We start from the raw sequence: 24,581 nt of genomic DNA on the forward strand, positions 1-24,581 counted from the left end.
CTGAGCTCGTTAGTTCTAAAAAATGCATCTACTTTAATACGGCAATGTGATTCCTTGTAGACTATTTGGCTCCCATGCTGGTGCCTACATCTATACGCGAACTACTCGAGACCTCAGACGTTGTTGGCAATATACGCTTTACACATCCCACTCTTTATGTCTTCCCCGGCGGTCAGGGTGATGCTGCCCTATTTGGCATCAACGGTTTTAATATGTTAGGTAAGTGATACTTGACAGCACTCCATAATCTCACAGACTTTTTTCTAACTTATTTTATTTTTTGTCTACAGTTGATGGCGGCTTTAATCGCAAGGCCTGCTTTTGGGATTTTGTCCGCCATTTGGATCGCTTGGATGCTGTGTTGATGACCCGCCTTAACAACAGCAACATTCAGGGTCTCAGTTCCGTTGTGGAACGTAAACGGGATGCCCCCGTTTATCCCCAGATTGGTCATTTCTTTAGCAATATACCTGATCGCAAGGGTGGCTTGCCCAGTCCCGATGGTGATAAGGATCGTAATCCACTATTGATAGATCTCTTTGAGAGAGGCCATAATCTAGTCAGTGACTTAAAGTCGTTAGATTTAAAACCACAAACCTGTTATAGAGCACCCGAACCTATTAATTTGTATCACAAAGTGGGTCACGGTACCTTGGATATGTACGTCATAAGTCCTTCGCGTGATTCGCGTGAAGTCAAGGAATTCCTCCAGAAATGGAACTCTGGCGATCAACGACTGTTTGCTGCCCGAGATTCCAAGGACTTCAACTTCCCCCTGCAAAATCTGGTTTCGATTTGTGCCCTGCTTGTCTGGCAACCTGCCAATCCTGATGATACCATTACACGTATACTCTTCCCCGGTAGTACACCTGACTACAAGATCCAAGAGGGTCTGGAGAAAATCAAACACTTGGAATTTATGAAGCATTCAACATGCACTGCCAAATCAATTGCACCTGCCATACAGACTGTCGTCACCACTCGTAAAACTCTGAAATCCGCCATTGAGCCATCCGGACCCATGATGCCCTCAAAGCCTGGTCGATTTGTCCCACCAGCAGCAGCTACTGCAGCCACACTGGCCACCATGCAGCAGGATAATAAAATGAAGGAATCCGTTACCTCGGTTGTGGCCGAAGAGGAGAAGATTGAGAAAATCTATCAGGAGGAAGAGAAACTCGCTGCCTTTAAGAAGAAGGAAGACTCAATTGAGACCGCCGATGAACAGGCCGTGGAAACGGGCGATGAAGCCATGCCAGAACAAATGGCAGAGACAACAGCCAGCAAGGAGGAAGAGGATCAAGTGGACCAAGTGGACCAAGCAGAAGAGGTAGAGGTGGATAACAAGGAGAGTACAGAGAAGAAGGTGGAGGTAGTTATTGTCAAACCTCAACCCCAGGCTCCAACACCTGCCAAGGAAATCATTGAAACGGCCGCGGAACCCATTAAACCTGCCAAAGTGGCCAAAGCCAAAGCTGAAAAGCCCAGAGCTGAAGTTAAACCATTGGTGCGCTCCCGCGTCGATACTCGTCCTCCCAAATCAATGGAACGCAAAGTCGCCAAGAAAGACGAAAAGAAGAGTTCCCCAACTGCAACACCACGTAAACAGGAAGCTGCTAAGCCGCCGGCCAGAGAAGTGAAAGCCAAAATCGGTAGCCGTCCAGCCAAGGCCAGCCCAAGCAGTACCCCAGCCAAAAGCGCCAAGGAAGCCAATAACCGAAAGGTCTTCGAATCGAAACAACAATCCATTAGACAGACTTCCACAACAACCAGCACCCGAAGAGAAACATCACGCTCCACAGTTAGTACCGAGAAGCGGGATGCCAAAGCAGCTGAGCCCCGCAAACCCATATCTAGAAGACCACGAGGTGCATCACCTTCGAAACGTGCTCCAGGCAGTCCTGTTAAATCCATCAAACCCAAAGCTGCCGACCTCAAGAAGGCTCGTTTGGACAAAGGTGGTACCACCGACTCAAGCCTAGTATCCACTCCTTCTGCCGATGATGCAGCTGCTGCCAAAAAGCTGCAAGAACTGACCGCCTCCCAGGAGTTGGATGTAGAGAAACAGCGCGAATTGGACGATCTGAAGGAGGAACAGGAAGTGGTGCGAGAAATCGAAGCCGTATTCTCACGGGACGAAATGAAGCGGCACCAACAAATCAAGGCTGAAATCCGTGAAGTCACAAAACAAGACAGCACTACAGAAGCGGAAGAAGATGATGAATACCTGATAATCGAAAAGGAAGAAATAACCGAAGACTCCATTGTCGAACAAGAGGAGAGCAGTGTGACCAAAGAGGAGGAAATCCAAAAACATCAACGAGACTCTCAAGAATCTGAAAAGAAACGCAAACGCAGCGCCGAAGAAGAAATTGAAGCCGCCATTGCCAAGGTGGAGGCCGAAGAACGTAAAGCTAAACTAGAAACGGAGCCTAGTGCCCCTCCTTCAGAAACTCCCGAGCCTGATGAAACTGCCCAGGAAGTGGAAGCCGACGAAGAAGCCGAAGCCAAGGAAGAAGTAGAAGAGGCTGAAAAGGAAGCAGATGCTGAAGGCAAGGTTGAGCTTACAACTGCCGCCGAAACCGAACTAAAGGCGGAAGTCCAAGAAATTATAGCCACAGCCAAGGAAATTGTCACATCGAAAACTGATGAACATTTGGCCAAGACCGAAGAAGACATATCATCGGTAACACCCGATGAACGTATCAGCAGTGCCAAGAAGACTTCCGATACCAAAGACGACATGGTAGGCATGCCAGTCGAAGTTATACCAGCCAATTTGCAGGAAAGCTTGCCGGAAGAAAGATTCTCGGCCACAATAGAATCGGGGGCCACTACAGCCCCCACGCTACCCGAAGACGAACGCATACCATTGGACGAAATCAAGGAAGATCTGGCCATTGAAGAGAAATACGTCAAAGAAGAAACCAAAGAAGTTGAAGCTGTTGTTGCCTCAGTCAGTGCTCTAACATCCATTATTCCACCATCGGAAACCAGTGCCGAACCTAAGGAAATTCTGGCCCAGAAATATACCGATCGCATTGTGGCTGGTATTGGAACAGCCGAACGTATTTTGCCAATCAAAATGGCTTACGACGCCCAGCAGATGCGTGACGTAGTCAAGACACCCGATGAAGTTGCCGACCTACCTATGCACGAAGAGGCCGACATGGGCATGTATGAAAAAGATGCTCAAGAATCTGGCAAGTCAATTTCCCACAAAGAGGAATTGGCCAAAGAAGAAAAGGAGGAAGAAGAAAAGGTAACCGAAATTGAAGAGGAAGATGAAGAAGCTGAGGAAGTCGAAAAGGAAGCAACAAAGGCAGACGAGGAAGAAGCTCAAGAAACAGTAACAGCCGTCCAACAGGAAGAAGCCGAATCCAAAGAAAAGCCCGCTGCCTCAACAGAGAAAGCTCCAGTATCTCCAGGCGAAAAAGTTAAGGATGGAAAAGAAATTAAGGAAGAAGAAATTCAAATTGTCGAAGAAACAGCCACTGAGGTAAAGAAAGAAGAAATCACTGCAGTAAAAGTTGCCGAGGTTAAGGAAGCAAAGAAACTTCTGGCATCCCCCGAAGAAAAGGAAGTCAGCGAAATTACTTCGGAAGATGAAATCCCAGCTCAAATGCCATCAACAAAGCCTGGAACAGAGAAACACGAGGATACCGTTTCCGTTGAAAGTCCAGCAACAATTGAGGAGGCCATTGAAGTAGAAGTGCAAAAATCATTGCAGGCCAGTCGCAAAACATCAGTAGAATCTAAGGAGTTGTCTAGAAAAGCCTCAGCTGAAGTTTCCAAAGAAACTTCACGTCGAGAATCTGTGGCGGAAAAGCAAGCTGAATCTAAGGAAACTTCAAGACCTGAATCTGTAGTCGAGTCCATAGCGGATGCCGAGAAGACAACTAAGTCCAAGGAACCTTCTGAGAGTGCTTCAGTAGGTGAAGCTTCCCGCAAGAGTTCAGTCGAAGAAAGTGACAAGGCCAAGATATCTGCTGCAGTGTCAAGGGAACCATCCAGACCTGCTTCAGTAACCGAAAGTGACAAACAGGAAAAATCTGTGATGGAAAGTGAGAAGGCAGACCTTACCGTGGTTTCGCGAAAAACTTCGGTTGTAGAGACTGAAAAGGAACAAACGATTTTATCTGCCGATGTGTCGAAAGAACCATCTGAAACAGTATCAGCTGCCATTAGCGAACAAGATGACAAATCACCAGTTATGTCGAGGAAGCCATCTACAGCTGAGAGTGAGAAAAAATCTGCTGCAGAATCCAAAGAACCTTCCAGACCCACTTCCGTGGCTGAAAGCAAAGATGACGAAGACAAAAAAGAATCGGTGGTAGAAAGTGGAAAGGATACCAAGAGTGCCGAGGCATCGAAGGCGCCTTCTGAGGTTGTATCGGCAGCGGTCAGTGAAAAGGATGACAAATCACCCTTTGCTTCCAGAAAACCATCTGTAGCTGAAAGTGAAAAGGAACCTGCCGAAGAATCCAAAGAACCTTCTAGACCAACATCTGTGGCAGAAAGCAAGGAGGATGAAAAATCTCCAGTTGCATCAAGAAAGGAATCTGTGGTGGAAAGTCTGAAAGATGTTCTGTCCACTGAGGAATCCAAGGTTCCATCCGAAGCCGTATCTGCTACTGTCAGTGAAAAGGATGAGAAATCTCCTATCGCATCCCGAAAGACATCTGTAGCAGAAAGTGAGAAGAAATCAGCAGAAGAATCTAAAGAAACATCTCGTCCCACTTCTGTTGCGGAATCTAAAGAGGAAATTGTATCACGAAAGGAATATGTTGTGGTGGAAAGTGCAAAGGATGTCAAGGCAACTGAGATTGAACCATCAGAGACGGTGTCAACAGCTGTCAGTGAAAAGGATGAGAAATCTTCCATTATTTCTAGAAAATCATCTACTGAAGAAAGTGAGAAGAAGTCCGAAGATGATGAAGTCAAAGAAGCATCTCGACCAACATCAGTTACTGAAAGTAAGGAGGAAAAAGAAGATGAGAAATCCATTATTGCTTCTCGGAAGGAGTCAGTAGCAGAAGATGAAAAGAAATCAGCAGAACAATCCAAGGAAGTCTCAAGACCAACATCCGTTGCAGAAAGCAAAGAAGAAGACAAATCTCCAATTGCTTCCAGGAAGGCTTCTGTAGCTGAGAGTGAAAAGAAATCAGCAGAGGAATCCAAGGAAGCCTCACGACCAACCTCTGTTGCTGAAAGCAAGGAAGAAGAGAAATCCCCAATTGCTTCCCGGAAGGCTTCTGTAGCTGAGAGTGAAAAGAAGTCAGCCGAGGAATCTAAGGAACCCTCACGACCAACCTCTGTTGCTGAAAGCAAAGAAGACGACAAATCTCCAATTGCTTCACGAAAGGTATCATTAGCTGAGAGTGAAAAGAAATCAGCCGAGGAATCCAAGGAAGCCTCGCGACCAACATCTGTTGCTGAAAGCAAAGAAGAAGAAAAATCTCCAATTGCTTCCCGGAAGGCTTCTGTAGCTGAGAGCGAGAAGAAATCAGCCGAAGAATCCAAGGAAGCCTCGCGACCAACATCTGTTGCTGAAAGCAAAGAAGAAGCCGAATCTCCAATTGCTTCAGGGAAGGCTTCTGTAGCTGAGAGCGAAAAGAAATCCGCCGAGGAATCCAAGGAAGCTTCGCGACCAACATCTGTTGCTGAAAGCAAAGAAGAAGAAAAATCTCCAATTGCTTCCCGGAAGGCTTCTGTAGCTGAGAGCGAAAAGAAATCAGCCGAAGAATCCAAGGAAGCCTCGCGACCAACATCTGTTGCTGAAGGCAAAGAAGAAGACAAATCTCCAATTGCTTCGAGAAAGGCTTCTGTAGCCGAGACTGAAAAGAAATCCGCCGAGGAATCCAAGGAAGCCTCGCGACCAACATCTGTTGCTGAAAGCAAAGAAGAAGAAAAATCTCCAATTGCTTCCCGGAAGGCATCTGTAGCTGAGAGCGAGAAGAAATCAGCCGAAGAATCCAAGGAAGCCTCGCGACCAATCTCTGTTGCTGAAGACAAAGAAGAAGACAAATCTCCAATTGCTTCCAGCAAGGCTTCTGTAGCTGAGAGCGAAAAGAAATCAGCCGAGGAATCCAAGGAAGCCTCGCGACCAACATCTGTTGCTGAAAGCAAAGAAGAAGACAAATCGCCAATTGCTTCCAGGAAGGCTTCTGTAGCTGAGAGCGAAAAGAAATCAGCCGAGGAATCCAAGGAAGCCTCGCGACCAACATCTGTTGCTGAAGTCAAAGAAGAAGACAAATCTCCAATTGCTTCCAGGAAGGCTTCTGTAGCTGAGAGCGAAATGAAATCAGCCGAAGAATCCAAGGAAGCCTCGCGACCAACCTCTGTTGCTGAAGACAAAGAAGAAGACAAATCTACAATTGCTTCCAGAAAAGCCTCAGTAGCCGAGAGTGAAAAGAAATCCGCCGAGGAATCCAAGGAAGCCTCGCGACCAACATCTGTTGCTGAAAGCAAAGAAGACGACAAATCTCCAATAATTTCAAGAAAGCTATCAGTAGCTGAGAGTGAAAAGAAATCAGCCGAAGAATCAAAGGAAGCCTCACGACCAACATCTGTTGCTGAAAGCAAAGAAGAAGAAAAATCTCCACTTGCTTCCCGGAAGACATCTGTAGCTGAGAGCGAGAAGAAATCAGCCGAAGAATCCAAGGAAGCCTCGCGACCAATCTCTGTTGCTGAAAGCAAGGAAGAAGAGAAATCTCCAATTGCTTCCAGGAAGGCTTCTGTTGCTGAGAGCGAAAAGAAATCAGCCGAGGAATCCAAGGAAGCCTCGCGACCAACATCTGTTGCTGAAAGCAAAGAAGAAGAAAAATCTCCAATTGCTTCCAGGAAGGCTTCTGTACCTGAGAGCGAAAAGAAATCAGCCGAAGAATCAAAGGAAGCCTCGCGACCAACCTCTGTTGCTGAAGACAAAGAAGAAGACAAATCTCCAATTGCTTCCAGGAAGGCTTCTGTAGCTGAGATCGAAAAGAAATCAGCCGAGGAATCCAAGGAAGCCTCGCGACCAACATCTGTTGCTGAAGTCAAAGAAGAAGACAAATCTCCAATTGCTTCCAGGAAGGCTTCTGTAGCTGAGAGCGAAAAGAAATCAGCCGAAGAATCCAAGGAAGCCTCGCGACCAATCTCTGTTGCTGAAAGCAAGGAAGAAGAGAAATCTCCAATTGCTTCCAGGAAGGCTTCTGTAGCTGAGAGCGATAAGAAATCAGCCGAAGAATCCAAGGAAGCCTCGCGACCAATCTCTGTTGCTGAAAGCAAGGAAGAAGAGAAATCTCCAATTGCTTCCAGGAAGGCTTCTGTTGCTGAGAGCGAAAAGAAATCAGCCGAGGAATCCAAGGAAGCCTCACGACCAACCTCTGTTGCTGAAAGCAAAGAAGAAGAAAAATCTCCAGTTGCTTCCCGGAAGGTTTCTGTAGCTGAGAGCGAAAAGAAATCAGCCGAAGAATCCAAGGAAGCCTCACGACCAACATCTGTTGCTGAAAGCAAAGAAGAAGAAAAATCTCCAATTGCTTCCCGGAAGGCTTCTGTAGCTGAGACCGAAAGGAAATCAGCCGAGGAATCCAAGGAAGTGTCGCGACCAACATCTGTTGCTGAAAGCAAGGATGAAGAAAAATCTCCAATTGCTTCCCGGAAGGCTTCTGTAGCTGAAAGCGAAAAGAAATCCGCCGAGGAATCCAAGGAAGCCTCGCGACCAACATCTGTTGCTGAAAGCAAAGAAGAAGAAAAATCTCCATTTGCTTCCCGGAAGGCTTCTGTAGGTGAGACCGAAAGGAAATCAGCCGAGGAATCCAAGGAAGTGTCGCGACCAACATCTGTTGCTGAAAGCAAAGATGAAGAAAAATCTCCAATTGCTTCCCGGAAGGCTTCTGTAGCTGAGAGCGAAAAGAAATCCGCCGAGGAATCCAAGGAAGCCTCACGACCAACATCTGTTGCTGAAAGCAAAGAAGAAGAAAAATCTCCAATTGCTTCCCGGAAGGCTTCTGTAGCTGAGACCGAAAGGAAATCAGCCGAGGAATCCAAGGAAGTGTCGCGACCAACATCTGTTGCTGAAAGCAAAGATGAAGAAAAATCTCCAATTGCTTCCCGGAAGGCTTCTGTAGCTGAGAGCGAAAAGAAATCCGCCGAGGAATCCAAGGAAGCCTCGCGACCAACATCTGTTGCTGAAAGCAAAGAAGAAGAAAAATCTCCAATTGTTTCCCGGAAGGCTTCTGTAGCTGAGAGCGAAAGGAAATCAGCCGAGGAATCCAAGGAAGTGTCGCGACCAACATCTGTTGCTGAAAGCAAAGATGAAGAAAAATCTCCAATTGCTTCCAGGAAGGTTTCTGTAGCTGAGAGCGAAAAGAAATCAGCCGAGGAATCCAAGGAAGCCTCGCGACCAACATCTGTTGCTGAAAGCAAAGAAGAAGAGAAATCTCCAATTGCTTCCAGGAAGGCTTCTGTAGCTGAGAGCGAAAAGAAATCAGCCGAGGAATCCAAGGAAGCCTCACGACCAACATCTGTTGCTGAAAGCAAAGAAGAAGAGAAATCTCCAATTGCTTCCAGGAAGGTTTCTGTAGCTGAGAGCGAAAAGAAATCAGCCGAGGAATCCAAAGAAGCATCGCGACCAACATCTGTTGCTGAAAGCAAAGATGAAGAAAAATCTCCAATTGCATCCCGGAAGGCTTCTGTAGCTGAGAGCGAAAAGAAATCAGCCGAGGAACCCAAGGAAGCCTCGCGACCAATCGCTGTTGCTGAAGGCAAAGAGGAAGACAAATCTCCAATTGCCTCCAGGAAAGCTTCGGTAGCCGAAAGTGAAAAGAAATCAGCCGAGGAATCCAAGGAAGCCTCGCGACCAACATCTGTTGCTGAAAGCAAGGAAGAGGAGGATTCTCCTGCTTCGAGGAAAGCTTCGGTAGCCGAGAGTGAAAAGAAATCAATCGAAGAATCCAAGGAAGCTTCACGACCAACATCTGTTGCTGAGAGCAAGGAAGAAGAGAAATCTCCAATTGCTTCACGAAAAGCCTCACTTGCGGACAGTGAAAAGAAATCGGCCGACGAATCCAAGGAAGCCTCACGACCAACATCTGTTGCTGAAAGCAAGGAAGAAGAGAAATCACCTATTGCTTCAAGAAAAGCTTCAGTAGCTGAGAGTGAAAAGAAATCGGCCGACGAATCCAAGGAAGCCTCACGACCAACATCTGTTGCTGAAAGCAAAGAAGAAGAGAAATCACCAATTGCTTCAAGGAAAGAATCAGTAGCCGATAGTGAAAAGAAATCTGCTGAAGAATCCAAGGAAGCCTCACGACCTACATCTGTTGCTGAAGGCAAGGAAGAGGAGGAATCTCCTGCTTCGAGGAAAGCTTCAGTAGCCGAGAGTGACAAGAAATCAGTCGATGAATCCAAGGAAGCCTCACGACCAACATCTGTTGCTGAAAGCAAAGAAGAAGAGAAATTACCAATTGCTTCCCGGAAGGCTTCTGTAGCTGAGAGCGAAAAGAAATCAGCCGAGGAACCGAAGGAAGCCTCGCGACCAATCGCTGTTGCTGAAGGCAAAGAGGAAGACAAATCTCCAATTGCCTCCAGGAAAGCTTCGGTAGCCGAAAGTGAAAAGAAATCAGCCGAGGAATCCAAGGAAGCCTCGCGACCAACATCTGTTGCTGAAAGCAAGGAAGAGGAGGATTCTCCTGCTTCGAGGAAAGCTTCGGTAGCCGAGAGTGAAAAGAAATCAATCGAAGAATCCAAGGAAGCTTCACGACCAACATCTGTTGCTGAGAGCAAGGAAGAAGAGAAATCTCCAATTGCTTCACGAAAAGCCTCACTTGCGGACAGTGAAAAGAAATCGGCCGACGAATCCAAGGAAGCCTCACGACCAACATCTGTTGCTGAAAGCAAGGAAGAAGAGAAATCACCTATTGCTTCAAGAAAAGCTTCAGTAGCTGAGAGTGAAAAGAAATCGGCCGACGAATCCAAGGAAGCCTCACGACCAACATCTGTTGCTGAAAGCAAAGAAGAAGAGAAATCACCAATTGCTTCAAGGAAAGAATCAGTAGCCGATAGTGAAAAGAAATCTGCTGAAGAATCCAAGGAAGCCTCACGACCTACATCTGTTGCTGAAAGCAAAGAAGAAGAGAAATCACCAATTGCTTCAAGGAAAGAATCAGTAGCCGATAGTGAAAAGAAATCAGTCGATGAATCCAAGGAAGCTTCACGACCAACATCTGTTGCTGAAAGCAAAGAAGAAGAGAAATCACCAATTGCTTCAAGGAAAGAATCAGTAGCCGATAGTGAAAAGAAATCTGCTGAAGAATCCAAGGAAGCCTCACGACCTACATCTGTTGCTGAAGGCAAGGAAGAGGAGGAATCTCCTGCTTCGAGGAAAGCTTCAGTAGCCGAGAGTGACAAGAAATCAGTCGATGAATCCAAGGAAGCCTCACGACCAACATCTGTTGCTGAAAGCAAAGATGAAGAGAAATCACCAATTGCTTCAAGGAAAGAATCAGTAGCCGATAGTGAAAAGAAATCAGTCGATGAATCCAAGGAAGCTTCACGACCAACATCTGTTGCTGAAAGCAAAGAAGAAGAGAAATCACCAATTGCTTCAAGGAAAGAATCAGTAGCCGATAGTGAAACGAAATCTGCTGAAGAATCCAAGGAAGCCTCACGACCTACATCTGTTGCTGAAGGCAAGGAAGAGGAGGAATCTCCTGCTTCAAGAAAAGCTTCAGTAGCTGAGAGTGAAAAGAAATCGGCCGACGAATCCAAGGAAGCCTCACGACCAACATCTGTTGCTGAAAGCAAAGAAGAAGAGAAATCACCAATTGCTTCAAGGAAAGAATCAGTAGCCGATAGTGAAAAGAAATCTGCTGAAGAATCCAAGGAAGCGTCACGAACTACATCTGTTGCTGAAGGCAAGGAAGAGGAGGAATCTCCTGCTTCGAGGAAAGCTTCATTAGCCGAGAGTGACAAGAAATCAGTCGATGAATCCAAGGAAGCTTCACGACCAACATCTGTTGCTGAGAGCAAGGAAGAAGAGAAATCACCTATTGCTTCAAGAAAAGCTTCATTAGCTGAGAGTGAAAAGAAATCGGCCGACGAATTCAAGGAAGCCTCACGACCAACATCTGTTGCTGAAAGCAAAGAAGAAGAGAAATCACCAATTGCTTCAAGGAAAGAATCAGTAGCCGATAGTGAAAAGAAATCTGCTGAAGAATCCAAGGAAGCGTCACGACCTACATCTGTTGCTGAAGGCAAGGAAGAGGAGGAATCTCCTGCTTCGAGGAAAGCTTCAGTAGCCGAGAGTGACAAGAAATCAGTCGATGAATCCAAGGAAGCTTCACGACCAACATCTGTTGCTGAGAGCAAGGAAGAAGAGAAATCACCTATTGCTTCAAGAAAAGCTTCATTAGCTGAGAGTGAAAAGAAATCAGCCGACGAATCCAAGGAAGCCTCACGACCAACATCTGTTGCTGAAAGCAAAGAAGAAGAGAAATCACCAATTGCTTCAAGGAAAGAATCAGTAGCCGATAGTGAAAAGAAATCTGCTGAAGAATCCAAGGAAGCCTCACGACCTACATCTGTTGCTGAAGGCAAGGAAGAGGAGGAATCTCCTGCTTCGAGGAAAGCTTCAGTGGCCGAGAGTGACAAGAAATCAGTCGATGAATCCAAGGAAGCTTCACGACCAACATCTGTTGCTGAAAGCAAAGAAGAAGAGAAATCACCAATTGCTTCAAGGAAAGAATCAGTAGCCGATAGTGAAAAGAAATCTGCCTCACGACCTACATCTGTTGCTGAAGGCAAGGAAGAGGAGGAATCTCCTGCTTCGAGGAAAGCTTCAGTAGCCGAGAGTGACAAGAAATCAGTCGATGAATCCAAGGAAGCTTCACGACCAACATCTGTTGCTGAGAGCAAGGAAGAAGAGAAATCACCTATTGCTTCAAGAAAAGCTTCAGTAGCTGAGAGTGAAAAGAAATCGGCCGACGAATCCAAGGAAGCCTCACGACCAACATCTGTTGCTGAAAGCAAGGAAGAGGATGAATCACCTGCTTCAAGAAAAGCTTCAGTAGCTGAGAGTGAAAAGAAATCGGCCGACGAATCCAAGGAAGCCTCACGACCAACATCTGTTGCTGAAAGAAAAGAAGAAGAGAAATCACCAATTGCTTCAAGAAAAGAATCAGTAGCCGATAGTGAAAAGAAATCTGCTGAAGAATCCAAGGAAGCCTCACGACCTACATCTGTTGCTGAAGGCAAGGAAGAGGCGGAATCTCCTGCTTCGAGGAAAGCTTCAGTAGCCGAGAGTGACAAGAAATCAGTCGATGAATCCAAGGAAGCTTCACGACCAACATCTGTTGCTGAGAGCAAGGAAAAAGAGAAATCACCTATTGCTTCAAGAAAAGCTTCAGTAGCTGAGAGTGAAAAGAAATCGGCCGACGAATCCAAGGAAGCCTCACGACCAGCATCTGTTGCTGAAAGCAAAGAAGAAGCGAAATCACCAATTGTTTCAAGAAAGGCCTCAGTAGCTGAGAGTGAAAAGAAATCTGCTGAAGAATCCAAGGAAGCCTCACGACCAACATCTGTTGCTGAAGGCAAGGAAGAAGACAAATCTCCAACTGTTTCAAGAAAAGCCTCAGTAGCCGAGGGTGAAAAGAAATCAGCTGTTGAATCTAAGGAAGTCTCGCGACCAACATCTGTTACTGAGAGTAAGGAAGAAGAGAAATCACCTATTGCTTCAAGAAAACCCTCAGTAGCTGAAAGTGAAAAGAAATCAGCTGAGGTATCCAAGGAAGCCTCGCGACCAACATCTGTTGCTGAAGGCAAGGAAGAAGACAAATCTCCAATTGCCTCCAGAAAAGCGTCAGTAGCCGAGGATGAAAAGAAATCTGCCGAGGAATCCAAGGACGGCTCACGACCAACATCTGTTGCTGAAAGCAAGGAAGAAGAGAAATCACAAATTGTTTCAAGAAAAGCCTCAGTAGCCGAGAGTGAAAAGAAATCAGCTGATGAATCTAAGGAAACCTCACTACCAACATCTGTTGCTGAGAGTAAGGAAGAAGAGAAATCACCTATTGCTTCAAGAAAACCCTCAGTAGCTGAGAGTGAAAAGAAATCAGCTGAGGTATCCAAGGAAGATTCACGACCAACATCTGTTGCTGAAAGCAAGGAAGAAGAGAAATCACCAATTGTTTCAAGAAAAGCCTCGATAGCCGAGAGTGAAAAGAAATTAGCTGATGAATCTAAGGAAGCCTCACGACCAACATCTGTTGCTGAGAGTAAGGAAGAAGAGAAATCACCTACTGCTTCAAGAAAACCCTCAGTAGCTGAGAGTGAAAAGAAATCAGCTGAGGTATCCAAGGAAGCCTCACGACCAACATCTGTTTCTGAAAGCAAGGAAGAAGATAAATCACCAATTGTTTCAAGAAAAGCCTCAGTAGCCGAGAGTGAAATGAAATCAGCCGAGGAATCCCAGGAAGCTTCACGACCAACATCTGTTGCTGAGAGTAAGGAAGAACAGAAATCACCTATTGCTTCAAGAAAAGCTTCAGTAGCTGAGAGTGAAAAGAAATCAGCTGACGTATCCAAGGAAGCCTCACGACCAACATCTGTTGCAGAAAGCAAAGAAGAAGAGAAATCACCAATTGTTTCAAGAAAAGCCTCAGTAGCCGATAGTGAAAAGAAATTAGCTGATGAATCTAAGGAAGCCTCACGACCAACATCTGTTGCTGAGAGTAAGGAAGAAGAGAAATCACCTATTGCTTCAAGAAAACCCTCAGTAGCTGAGAGTGAAAAGAAATCAGCTGAGGTATCCAAGGAAGCCTCACGACCAACATCTGTGGCTGAAAGCAAGGAAGAAGAGAAATCACCAATTGTTTCAAGAAAAGCCTCAGTAGCCGAGGGTGAAAAAAAATCTGCTGAAGAATCCAAGGAAGCCTCACGACCAACATCTGTTGCTGAAGGCAAGGAAGAAGACAAATCTCCAATTGCCTCCAGAAAAGCCTCAGTAACCGAGAGTGAAAAGAAATCTGCACTGGATTCCAAGGACGCCTCACGACCAACATCTGTGGCTGAAAGCAAAGAAGAAGAGAAATCACCAATTGTTTCAAGAAAGGCCTCAGTGGCCGAGAGTGAAAAGAAATCAGCCGAGGAATCCAAGGAAGTATCTCTACCAACATATGTTGCTCAGAGTAAGGAGGAAGAAAAATCACCACTCGCTTCTAGAAGGGCTTCTGTAGCTGAAAGTGAAAAGAAATCTGCCGAAGGGTCCATGGATACATCCCGACCAGTGTCAGCAGCTGATATCGATAAGGACGTAAAATCGCCTGTCACTGTTACTGGCTTAACATTGAAGACAGTTTATCCAGTTATTCTTGATACGATTTCTTCCCCCGTTGATGAAGCTGGATCGGATATAAGCGATGCTAAACATAAAAAGGATGAATTTACTCTCGACCTACAAACAGTCGAACAGGTGGGTAAACTACAAACTTCTTCCAGCCCTGTCGATGTCGCTGAAGGTGATTTCCCAGCTGCAACTGAAGATTCAGGAAAAGATTCAGTACACCATGAAGGTTTCGATATTTCCGCTACGGCCTCAACACCTGTTGATAAAGCTGATGGTTTTACAGAAGAAATCGAGAAAATTATTTCCTCTGAAAAGACTTCTCCTGCCGAAAAGGTTTCGCCCAGTCATGTTGAAACCGTTTCATCACCAATTGATGATGCTTTAAAAACCGTTGAGGAAGTCATAATGAAGAAAGAGGAATTCTCATTAGAACTCACATCGGGTTCGGCTATTGGTCAATTACCAACATCCTCCAGTCCAGTCGACGTGGCCGAAGGTGATTTTGAGAAAGAAGTGAAGCAAATCGAGGAAAAAGCTGAAATGAAGTTCGCTGTGAGAGATACCGTCTCAACGCCCGTTGATGAAGCTGCGGAATTGATTCCAGAAGATGAGGATAAGGTTGAGGAGAAGAAGGAAGAAGATTTGCCATCACCAAAATCTAAAGGCATTTTCGAATCGATAACAGGAATTGTTAAGGATATCTTCACCAAGGAATCCGAAGCAGTCTCTGAAACTGCTACTGCCATTGAAACTTCCGCCGATAAGCTGGCTATGGACATGAAGAAAGCATCGGAAGAGACACTTAATGAACTTGCTAAGAAATCTGACGAATCCGAGCACGCACTTGAGACTAGGTTTGAAGACCTCAAAGACCATGCCAAATCCTTATTGGACATTTCATCGAAACTTGAAATGTTAAAAGACTCAGCCGCTCATGCTGCGGAATTGCATGCTGCCACTGAAAAAGCTATCAAAGTTGAAGAAAAGGCAGTAGAAATTCTTGAAACTAAATCCAAAACTGTAAAGGAAGATATCGAAAGTTTAAAGAAAACTGTTTCGGATCAAGTAGGAGACACAGTTAAGGACGCTAAGGGTGGTATCGAATCGGCGGTGACAACAATTCCATCAGAAATGGAAAAGCTTGAAGAAAAATCCCAAGAAGTTGTAAAAACTTTGGAAGAAAAGGTATCCGAAACCAAGGAGGCGATTGCGATCAAAGCCGAAGGTATTAAGGAAACATCTGTAACTGTAGTTTCCGAAGTCTCAAAATCGGTATCCGAAGCAAAAGACACAATTGCGGAACAAGTCGCTTCGGTGAAAGAAGATATCACCACAAAAGTCGAAGAAGTCAAAGATCATGCTCAGGAAGTTTCAAAAATTGTATCCGAAAGCGTTACTGAGAAGGTTGTGGAAACTGTGGAAGAGTTAGAAGAATCGGTTGTAACTTCAATTGAAAAATCAATTAAAGAAGCAACCGAGTCGAAACAAGAAGTCGTTGAGAAGGTTGAGGAGGCTGTGACTTCATCAGCTGAAACAGTCACCGAAAAAACAGCTTCAATTGTTGGAGATACCAAGACCACTGTGGAATCAGTTGTCGAAGCAGTTACCAAAGATGTAAAGGACTCTGTGACCGACAAAGTTGAAGTCGTCGAAGAAATTCTTAAAACAAAAGTTGAGAGTTTGAGCCAAGAAGTGAAATCTACAGCCGCTGATACCCTAGCATTCACTACCGAACTTCGTGAAACACACATCACTACTATGGACTCATCACCTGATCTGAAGATTACAATTGTCGACAAAGAAGAGCCCATTCTCCATGATATTAAGGAAGAGGAAGAAGAACATCGTACAAGTCCACCCTCAGATTATACCCCCGTTTTGGGAGAGGTTGCCGTACCCCGACCAGTATCTCCACGAGAGGTAGAAGTATTCAAGATTGTTGCCGATGTTGCCAAAGTTTTGAAATCAGAAAAAGATATAACCGAGATCATACCTGATTTCGACGAAAAAGAATTAGAAGAGAAACTTAAATCTGTGGAAGAACCTGAGGGTCCAACTGTTCAAAGAATGCTCGTTACAGCTAGTAGTGAAGATGGTGGTGAGGAAACGGAAATATGTCCCAAAGGTTCTATTCAATTTACCCCAGCACCGATTACTGAAGTACCCGGCGAAAAAGACAAACCTATTCTTGACAAAGTTCCAAAGACGGAAATTGAATCGGAAAAGTCCTCTCCAGATCTCAAATCATCTGGACCTGCTTCAATAGAAGAAAAAGACAAAATTGAAGAGTCAGAAAAAGCCCAGCTTCGGGGAAAACGAGATGTAAGTGGACGCAAAGAATCCACCTCGAGTATGGAACTGGAATGGAGAAGAGAATCTGCCATTAGCGCCTACAGTGAAAAGGATTTGACCAAAGATGAAGACACATTCGACAGCAAAGCAGATTTCTCGTCCAATCCATTTGAAGACAAGGAACGACCAGACTCTGCTGCCAGCCAGATCTCTTCAAAGGAAAAGGAATTACCACATGAGACTGAGGAATCAATAAAGGAGAGTATAAAGGAATCAGTTCTATCAACAGCAGCTGAAGAGGAAGAAGTTAAGGCAAGTTTAGTTTCTCCCTCGGCTTCTCTAACCAGCGAAAAAGATGTGAAATCACCATCTGGCCGAGAATCTGCACTTTCAGTAGCAGATAGTAAGGCTGGAGACAAATCACCTTCATCTGAAGCTAAGGAAATCTCACGTCCTGCTTCCGAAGCTAGCCACACAAGCATCATGGAGGATGTGGTCGTTTCTAGAAAAGAATCTGTAATATCTGCAGCTGATCATAAAGAAATTCCAAGGCCAGAATCAGCTGTTTCCCATGCTGAAAGCAAAGCAAGTGAAAAATCCGACGCATCCGAACCAAAGGAAGATGTAACTGATGCTGTGTCTAGAAAGGAATCTGTCGTTTCAACTGTGGAGGAGAAGGCCATCGACGAACGAGATGCATCTCGACCAGAATCAGTTGTCTCACAAGCCGAAAGCAAGGCCAGTGAAAAATCGGCTGCACCGGAACAAAAGGATCCTTCAAGACCATCATCGGCCACTAGTCACGCTGATGTTTCGGACGTCGCCGATGTCGTATCCAGGAAAGAATCAGTGGTTTCCACTGCTGAAGAGAAAATCACTGCAGATGTTGCCTCTAGGAAGGAATCAGTCGTATCCACCGCTGACGAAAAACTAGCATCTCGACCAGAATCAGTTGTCTCCCAAGCAGAAAGCAAGGCTAGTGAAAAATCGGCTGTATCAGAACAAAAGGAAGATGTAACCCAGGCTGTGTCCAGAAAAGAATCCGTTGTTTCAACTGCAGAAGAAAAGGCCAGCGACGAACGAGGAGCATCAAGGCCAGAGTCAGCTGTCTCACAAGCGGAAAGTAAAGACAGTGAAAAATCGGCTATCGAGGAAAAACTTAGTTCTGATGTTGCTTCTAGGAAAGAATCAGTTGCATCCAATGCTGACGAAAAACAGGTGTCAAGACCTGAATCAGTTATCTCACAAGCCGAAAGCAAAGCCAGTGAAAAATCAGCTGCAACCGAACAAAAGGAAGATGTTTCAGATGCCAAGTCCAGGAAAGAGTCAGTCATTTCAACTGCTGAGGATAAGGCCATCGACGAACGAGAAACATCACGACCAGAGTCAGTTGTCTCACAGGCGGAAAGCAAAGCCAGTGAAAAATCGGTTACGGAAGAGAAAGTTACTTCCGCTGTTGCTTCCAGGAAAGAATCAGTTGTATCAACTGCTGACGAAAAACAGGCATCAAGGGCCGAACCGGTTGTCTCACAAGCCGAAAGCAAAGCAAGTGAAACATCAGTTGCAGTCGATCAAAAGGAAGATGTAACTGTTGCTGTGTCCAGGAAAGAGTCCGTGGTTTCAACTGCCGAGGAAAAGGCCACTGACGAAAAACAAGCATCTCGACCAGAATCAGTTGTCTCACAAGCCGAAAGCAAGGCTAGTGAAAAATCGGCTGCACCTGAACAAAAGGATCCTTCAAGACCATCATCGGCCACTAGTCACGCTGATGTTTTGGAGATCGCCGATGTCGTATCCAGAAAAGAATCAGTGGTTTCAACTGCTGAAGAGAAAATCACTGCAGATGTTGCCTCTAGAAAGGAATCAGTCGTATCCACCGCTGACGAAAAACTGGCATCTCGACCAGAATCAGTTGTCTCCCAAGCCGAAAGCAGGGCTAGTGAAAAGTCAACTACATCAGAACAAAAGAAGATATAACTGATGTTGTGTCCAGGAAAGAAATCCGTGGTTTCAACTGCCGAGGAAATGGCCACTGACGAAAACAAACATCTCGACCAGAATCGGTTGCTTCACACGCCGAAAGCAAGGCTAGTGAAAAATCGGCTGCAGATGTTGCCTCTAGGAAGAATCAGTCGTATCCACCGCTGAAGAAAAACTAGCATCTCGACCAGAATCAGTTGTCTCCCAAGCCGAAAGCAAGGCTAGTGAAAAGTCAACTACATCAGAACAAAAGGAAGATATAACTGATGTTGTGTCCAGGAAAGAATCCGTGGTTTCAACTGCCGAGGAAATGGCCACTGACGAAAAACAAACATCTCGACCAGAATCGGTTGCTTCACACGCCGAAAGCAAGGCTAGTGAAAAATCGGCTGCATCCCGAACAAAAAGAAGCCTCACGACCAGCCTCCGCTATCAGCCACGCTGATGCTACAGATGTTGCTGGTGCCGCATCCAGAAAAGAATCAGTGGTTTCAACTGCTGAAGAAAAAATAATTTCAGATGACGCCTCTAGAAAAGAATCTGTCGTTTCCTCCGCTGACGGAAAGCAAGCATCTCGACCAGAATCAGTTGTCTCACAAGCCGAAAGCAAAGCTAGTGAAAAATCAGCTGCATCTGAACAAAAAGAGGACGAAACCGTATCTAGAAAAGAATCCGTAATTTCAACTACGAAGAGAAGGTTCTTTCTGAAGTTACATCTAGGAAAGAATCAGTTGTATCCACTGCTGACGACAAATTGGTATCGCGACCAGAATCAGTTGTCTCACAGGGCGAAAGCAAAACCAGTGAAAAAGCGGCCACATCTGAAGAACAGGAGGACGTAGCTGATGCTGTGTCCAGAAAAGAATCGGTCATCTCAACTGGCGAGGAAAAGGCCACTGACGAAAAACAAGCATCTCGTCCAGAATCAGTTGTCTCACAAGCCGAAAGCAAAGCTAGTGAAAAATCAGGAGCTTCAGAACAAAAAGAAACCTCTGTAGCAAGTCACGCCGATGTTGATGTCATGTCCAGGAAAAGAAATCTGTGATTTCTACAACCCGAAGATAAGGTTACTTTAGATGTGGCCTCCAGAAAAGAATCTATTGTTTCCACAGCTGATGAGAAACAAGCCTCAAGGCCAGAATCAGTTATATCACAAGCCGAAAGAAAAGCCAGTGAAAATCTGGCGTATCTGAACCAAAGGATGATTTAGCTGAAGCCCTGTCCAGAAAAGAATCAGTAATTTCAACTACCGAGGAGAAGATCTCCTCCGATGTGACCTCCACAAAAGAATCTATCGTATCTACTGCTGAAGAAAAAACAAGTATCAAGATCAGAATCAGTTATTTCACATGCCGAAAGCAAAGCCAGTCAAAAGTCGGTCGCATCCGAACAAAAGGATGACTCTCGCCCCATGTCTGTTGTCAGCCACACCAGCGAGATTGTTGGTGAAGCTTCTCGCAAGGAATCAGTGGTATCAGCTACTGAAGCTACAGAAGTTGTATCCCGAAAAGAATCCACAGTTTCTTCAACTCAAGAGAAAACAGTTTCAGAAGCTGGTGACGTAATTTCTCGCAAAGAATCTACAGTATCCACCACATTAGACCAGACATCATCGAGACCAGAATCGGCAGTGTCACAGGCAGAAAGCAAGACCAGTGAAAAGCCGAAGACATGTTGACCGTGGAGGAAGCAGTCAAATCAGAAGCCAAGGAAATATCAGCTACCAGTAGTACATCCATTTCCGAAGCGCCAAAGAATCAGCTGAAAAGATTTCCACAATTGTTACCACCACAATCTCAACATCCTCCAGCGAAAAACAGAAAAGCCAGGCATCTGCCGTCGCAACATCCTCCCTGGAAAGCAAACAAATTGTTACCGAAATAAGTCGTCTTTTGGCCAGTGATACGGCCAAGGTTTCAAGCGAGTCTCTTACTGAAAAACAAGAAAGCCAAGCATCTACCGTCGCCAGTTCCTCCCTGGAAAGCAAACAAATTGTTACCGAAACAAGTCGACTTTTGGCCAGTGAAACTGCGAAGGCTTCAAGCGAGTCTCTGAGCGAATCTCTAAAGAGCGTTAAAGCTGAAGTTGGTTCCCTACACGAGTCTCTTGCAAGCCTTGTCACAGACAAAGAAACCTCCAAGACCATTGAAAAAGTAGATTCTCTGTCACATGCCGAAGATTCACAAGCCTACTCTGAGGAATGCTCTCCGAATCGATGGTTAGTGAAATTCAAACGTCCACACAAACCAAACAGAAATCCGAAAGCTCTTCGGTGTCTCTGGCCGCCGAGTCTTCCGTTAAGGAGAGTCTGAAACAGACTGTCGAAGAATTCTTGGCTACTGAAAAAATCATATCTACCAAAGAAAGCATGAGCGCTCATGAAGCCATTAGCAAGTCAAAGGCTGGAACATCGGTCACTGTGACGACAACAACCACATCTGATAGCCGTCGCCCATCAGCGATGAGTCAAGCCAGTGAAGGACGTCAAACCCATAGCGACGTTGAAGATGAATCTGAGGATGATGATGAAAAGGCACACATCAAGGAGGGACGTTCCAAGTCGTTCGCCAACATAATGACCACCAGCATTTATAAGCCTTCGGAACAAGTCAGCGCTGCAGAAACTCTAGAAGAAGAAGAGACATTGGAGGAAACTTTGGCAGCACTGAGAACTTCCTCGGTGCACATATCTAGCACCCAACAGCAAGAACAACAACACAAATCTCAAACTCTTACACAAAAGGAATCAATGACATTGGCCCAAACTTATGAGCATGAATTGGCTGATCGCAAAACACCACCCACAGCACCTGTTAGCCCCGGCATTATTAAGACTACCACCACCACCACTACTGTGGCAGGAGGAGCTGCTACAATTGGCACTAAGGTCGCCTTGTCAGAGACCACCGCCACTACCACAACGACTGCTACTCACAGCGGACCCCTCTCACCCAAGGATATTAGCGGTAAGTCAAGCCCAGGCGCCTTGACTTCTGAAAGCCAATCAATACCAACTCCATGGGTAGAGAATCACTGACTGAAACCCCAGAATCTTCACCCAAACCCACATCACCCTTCCCCCGGGTCACTAAGGAAGAGTTATCATCATCAGCTGCCACATTTGGAGCTGCCGAACAGCATGTTGAATCGAGCGCCTCGTCAGCTGCCATGTCGGCCGCCATGACTACATCCATTTTGCGTAAAGACTATGAAGCCTTGCCTGACCTGCACGAAGTGCGGGGCATTGAAAAGACTGCCGCCCTCAGTGGCAGCACTGAAAAAATCATCACCACCACCATCACAACGGTAACCAAGGTCATCTCCACCGATGGCAAGGAAATCGTTACCGAAGAAAAGACAATCACAACCACAGACTCCACAGATCCTGAGGGCGAAAAGGTCACGGTGACCACCACACGTACCACCAGCGAAAGCGACAAGAGCGATGTAATATTGCCCAAAGAAGTTGCCATGCTGCGTAGCATGTATCGTTCTTCCACGCCCGGCAGCGACGACACCAGCGACGATGAAGTGCCTGCTTCACCACACTCCACCGGTTCCTTTGCTGGAGCCAGCTACGATTTGCAACGTTCCGGTTCGGGCGTTAGCAAACGTTCCGACTTTGAAATAGACGAAAGTCAGGACGATATACCACCACAATATGAAGAACTCTCTGCCGCCAGATCAATTACCTCCAGCAGTCATTTCGCCCACAAGATTGTTGATCCAATGAGCACCTCATTCTACGGAGCACTGCCAGACTCATTCGATACCAAACCAACACAACCCATAACAATTCAGGGCGCCACACAACGCATGCAGCAACAAGACTTTGCCGAGTCGCCAATGTCACAATCTTCCGGTTCGGTGGATAGCACACGGCACACGACAACGGCCGAAGATATCAAATTCCTCGAAGAGGCAGAAATGGGCTTCAAACAGGCCCTCAAAGAACATGTTGAGTTGCGGGGAGCTGATGTAATGTCCTCGGTGACCGCTAAATATTCCTACTCACCATCAAAGGCTGAAGAAGTTGAGCAAACGGTTAGCAGTGCCGAGCAACCCAAATTCCCGCTAAGCAGTGTACAAAAAGCAAAATTCTCAGAAGGAGGAGCAGCAACAAGTACCACAACAACCTCAGTGGAAACGACACAAGATGGTGACGGTAAATCGACAACAACCACCGTGACAACGGCAAGCAGCAGCCACTCAACGGTAGGCGGTGCCACAAGCCGTCTAACATCCACAGAAACCACAACATCTACTCAGTCTAGTTCGTCCGCAACCACAACTACCAGTGTTGATGACAAACTCAAGGAATGGGGCAAACCATTGGGCTTGCCCTCACCCGCCCCCATGGCTGCCGAGGGTAGTGGTGATGTACGCACCACCCCCAAAAAGGAGAGACGCCTAATGGCCACAAAGACTAGATTGAATAATGAAAAGAATTTGCGCAAACGTTCCGAATCGCCCAGCAAAGCTAAGAAACCCTCTCCCGTTTATGTGGATCTGACCTATGTACCACACAACGGCAATTCATATTATTCACATGTGGAGTTCTTTAAGCGGGTACGAGCACGTTACTATGTATTCTCAGGTACTGAACCCAGTCGTCAGGTATATGATGCCCTATTGGAGGCAAAACAAACCTGGGAGGATAAAGAATTAGGTAAGTTTGTTGTAGTCCGAAATGGATGTTGTTGGATTTGTGTAATGATTTGGGGTGTTTTGTTTTTTTTGCAGAGGTAACTATCATTCCCACCTACGACACCGATGTCCTGGGCTATTGGGTAGCCGAAAATGAAGAGCTCTTGGCCAAATATCGCATCGATCTGTCACCATCAGCCTCCAGATGTACCATAAATCTCCAAGATCACGAGACATCTTGCTCTGCTTACCGTTTAGAATTCTAGGCCACGGGGATGTTTGTAGCGTTTTCGGAAAATTAAGTTTCAAAATTCAGTTATAGAGACAACTTTGAACGAACAAAGAAGAAAAAAACAAAACCAAAAAGCTAGTAGTACTACTCTCTTAAGAAACACTTTACAGAATAACAGCAAAAACAACAACAACTCATACTCACTCAGAAGAAAGAAACACAAAAACAACTACTGCTGATGATAATGATGGCTTACGAAAACTAAAAGCTTTACTTTTAACGATGAAGATGAGATGATGAGGAAGACGACGCCGACGACGAAAAAGAGGGAAAGCAAAGCTTATTTTCGTAATTCAGTTACTCCAAGGCAAAACACAAACGAATACTGCAACTAGGCAAGCCAGTAAAGCTTTTGCGGGATGGCAAAAGTTCTATTGTTGCCGAAAACCGTTGAGAAAGCTCACAGGTCCTTTTGATATTTTCATAAAAACGAATATGGCGGGGTTTTATGACGGGCAAACAATTGAAGCTCGTTTTTGTTTCTATGTGAACCGCTTATTTGTTTTTAAATGCCAGCAACACAAGCAACAACAACAACAACTACAGAACAGAAGCGAACTTTAAGCTTCAAGGTATAGCTATTTTTATGATTTAAGAAATAAAGAATTTTGTGTTAATTTTTTTTTTATTATTATTTAAAAGAAAATAACAAAATAACAACTATACATAGAGCAGGGGCAAACCAAATAAATGAAAAAAAAAAGAAAAAATAGAAACAAGTGAATTAAAACAAAAGAAACTATTTTCATGTAGTCATTTAGTAAAGTAATTAAAGCAACAATAAACAAAATAATAATAATAAAATCAAATCATTTCCCAGTGTTAAATCACAACAGCATTTTCTATAATAAATTGTCACCCAAAACAAAGATTTATAACGAGCTAAACCCAAAGATGTCATCTATGATTTTCTTATAATCTCAGAAAAAAAAAATACACTCGAATATATATCCCCAAAATCAGGTCAAAAGTTATTGAAGAAAACAAAAAAATTAGCACCTCTACCAAAATGTTGTAACGACGATATTGAAATCCAAATCAAAA

The 24,581-nt window shown here is 45.1% G+C and overlaps 3 protein-coding genes across 5 annotated transcripts in view; all 3 read left to right on the forward strand.

The window, feature by feature from the left end:
• The window catches only part of futsch, a 178,109-nt gene extending 159,032 nt beyond the window's left edge, over nucleotides 1-19,077 (forward strand). For all 3 annotated transcript variants that reach the window (XM_073975287.1, XM_073975289.1, XM_073975288.1), the window contains exons 6-7: nucleotides 61-219; nucleotides 291-19,077. In XM_073975287.1, the coding sequence (XP_073831388.1) occupies nucleotides 61-219; nucleotides 291-18,595 (18,464 nt within the window). In that variant the 3' untranslated portion in view covers nucleotides 18,596-19,077. The remainder of the gene's footprint in view (nucleotides 1-60; nucleotides 220-290) is intronic.
• Nucleotides 18,909-21,340, forward strand: LOC141396881 (uncharacterized). Its single transcript, XM_073972570.1, has 2 exons — nucleotides 18,909-18,971; nucleotides 19,263-21,340. The coding sequence occupies exons 1-2, from the start codon at nucleotides 18,909-18,911 to the stop codon at nucleotides 19,641-19,643; spliced, it is 444 nt and encodes a 147-aa protein (XP_073828671.1). The 3' UTR covers nucleotides 19,644-21,340.
• LOC141398091 (microtubule-associated protein futsch-like) lies at nucleotides 19,617-24,507 on the forward strand. Its single transcript, XM_073975290.1, is given in 3 exon segments — nucleotides 19,617-21,615; nucleotides 21,618-23,267; nucleotides 23,342-24,507. Coding segments are annotated over 3 exon segments (2,637 nt in total). The 5' UTR covers nucleotides 19,617-20,798; the 3' UTR covers nucleotides 23,512-24,507.
• The last annotated feature ends 74 nt before the right edge of the window (nucleotides 24,508-24,581 follow it).

Source organism: Musca autumnalis, unplaced genomic scaffold, assembly GCF_047663935.1.
Source record: "Musca autumnalis isolate F117 unplaced genomic scaffold, ASM4766393v1 scaffold_3, whole genome shotgun sequence".
NCBI classification, from domain to species: Eukaryota; Metazoa; Arthropoda; class Insecta; order Diptera; family Muscidae; genus Musca; species Musca autumnalis.

Coding starts and splice junctions, on each gene's coding strand:
- LOC141396881 (XM_073972570.1), top strand. CDS start 18,909: ATGGCCACTGACGAAAAACAAACATCTCGACCAGAATCGGTTGCTTCA. Junction 18,972..19,262: donor CTTCACACGCCGAAAGCAAG/GCTAGTGAAAAA, acceptor AACCGTATCTAG/AAAAGAATCCGTAATTTCAA.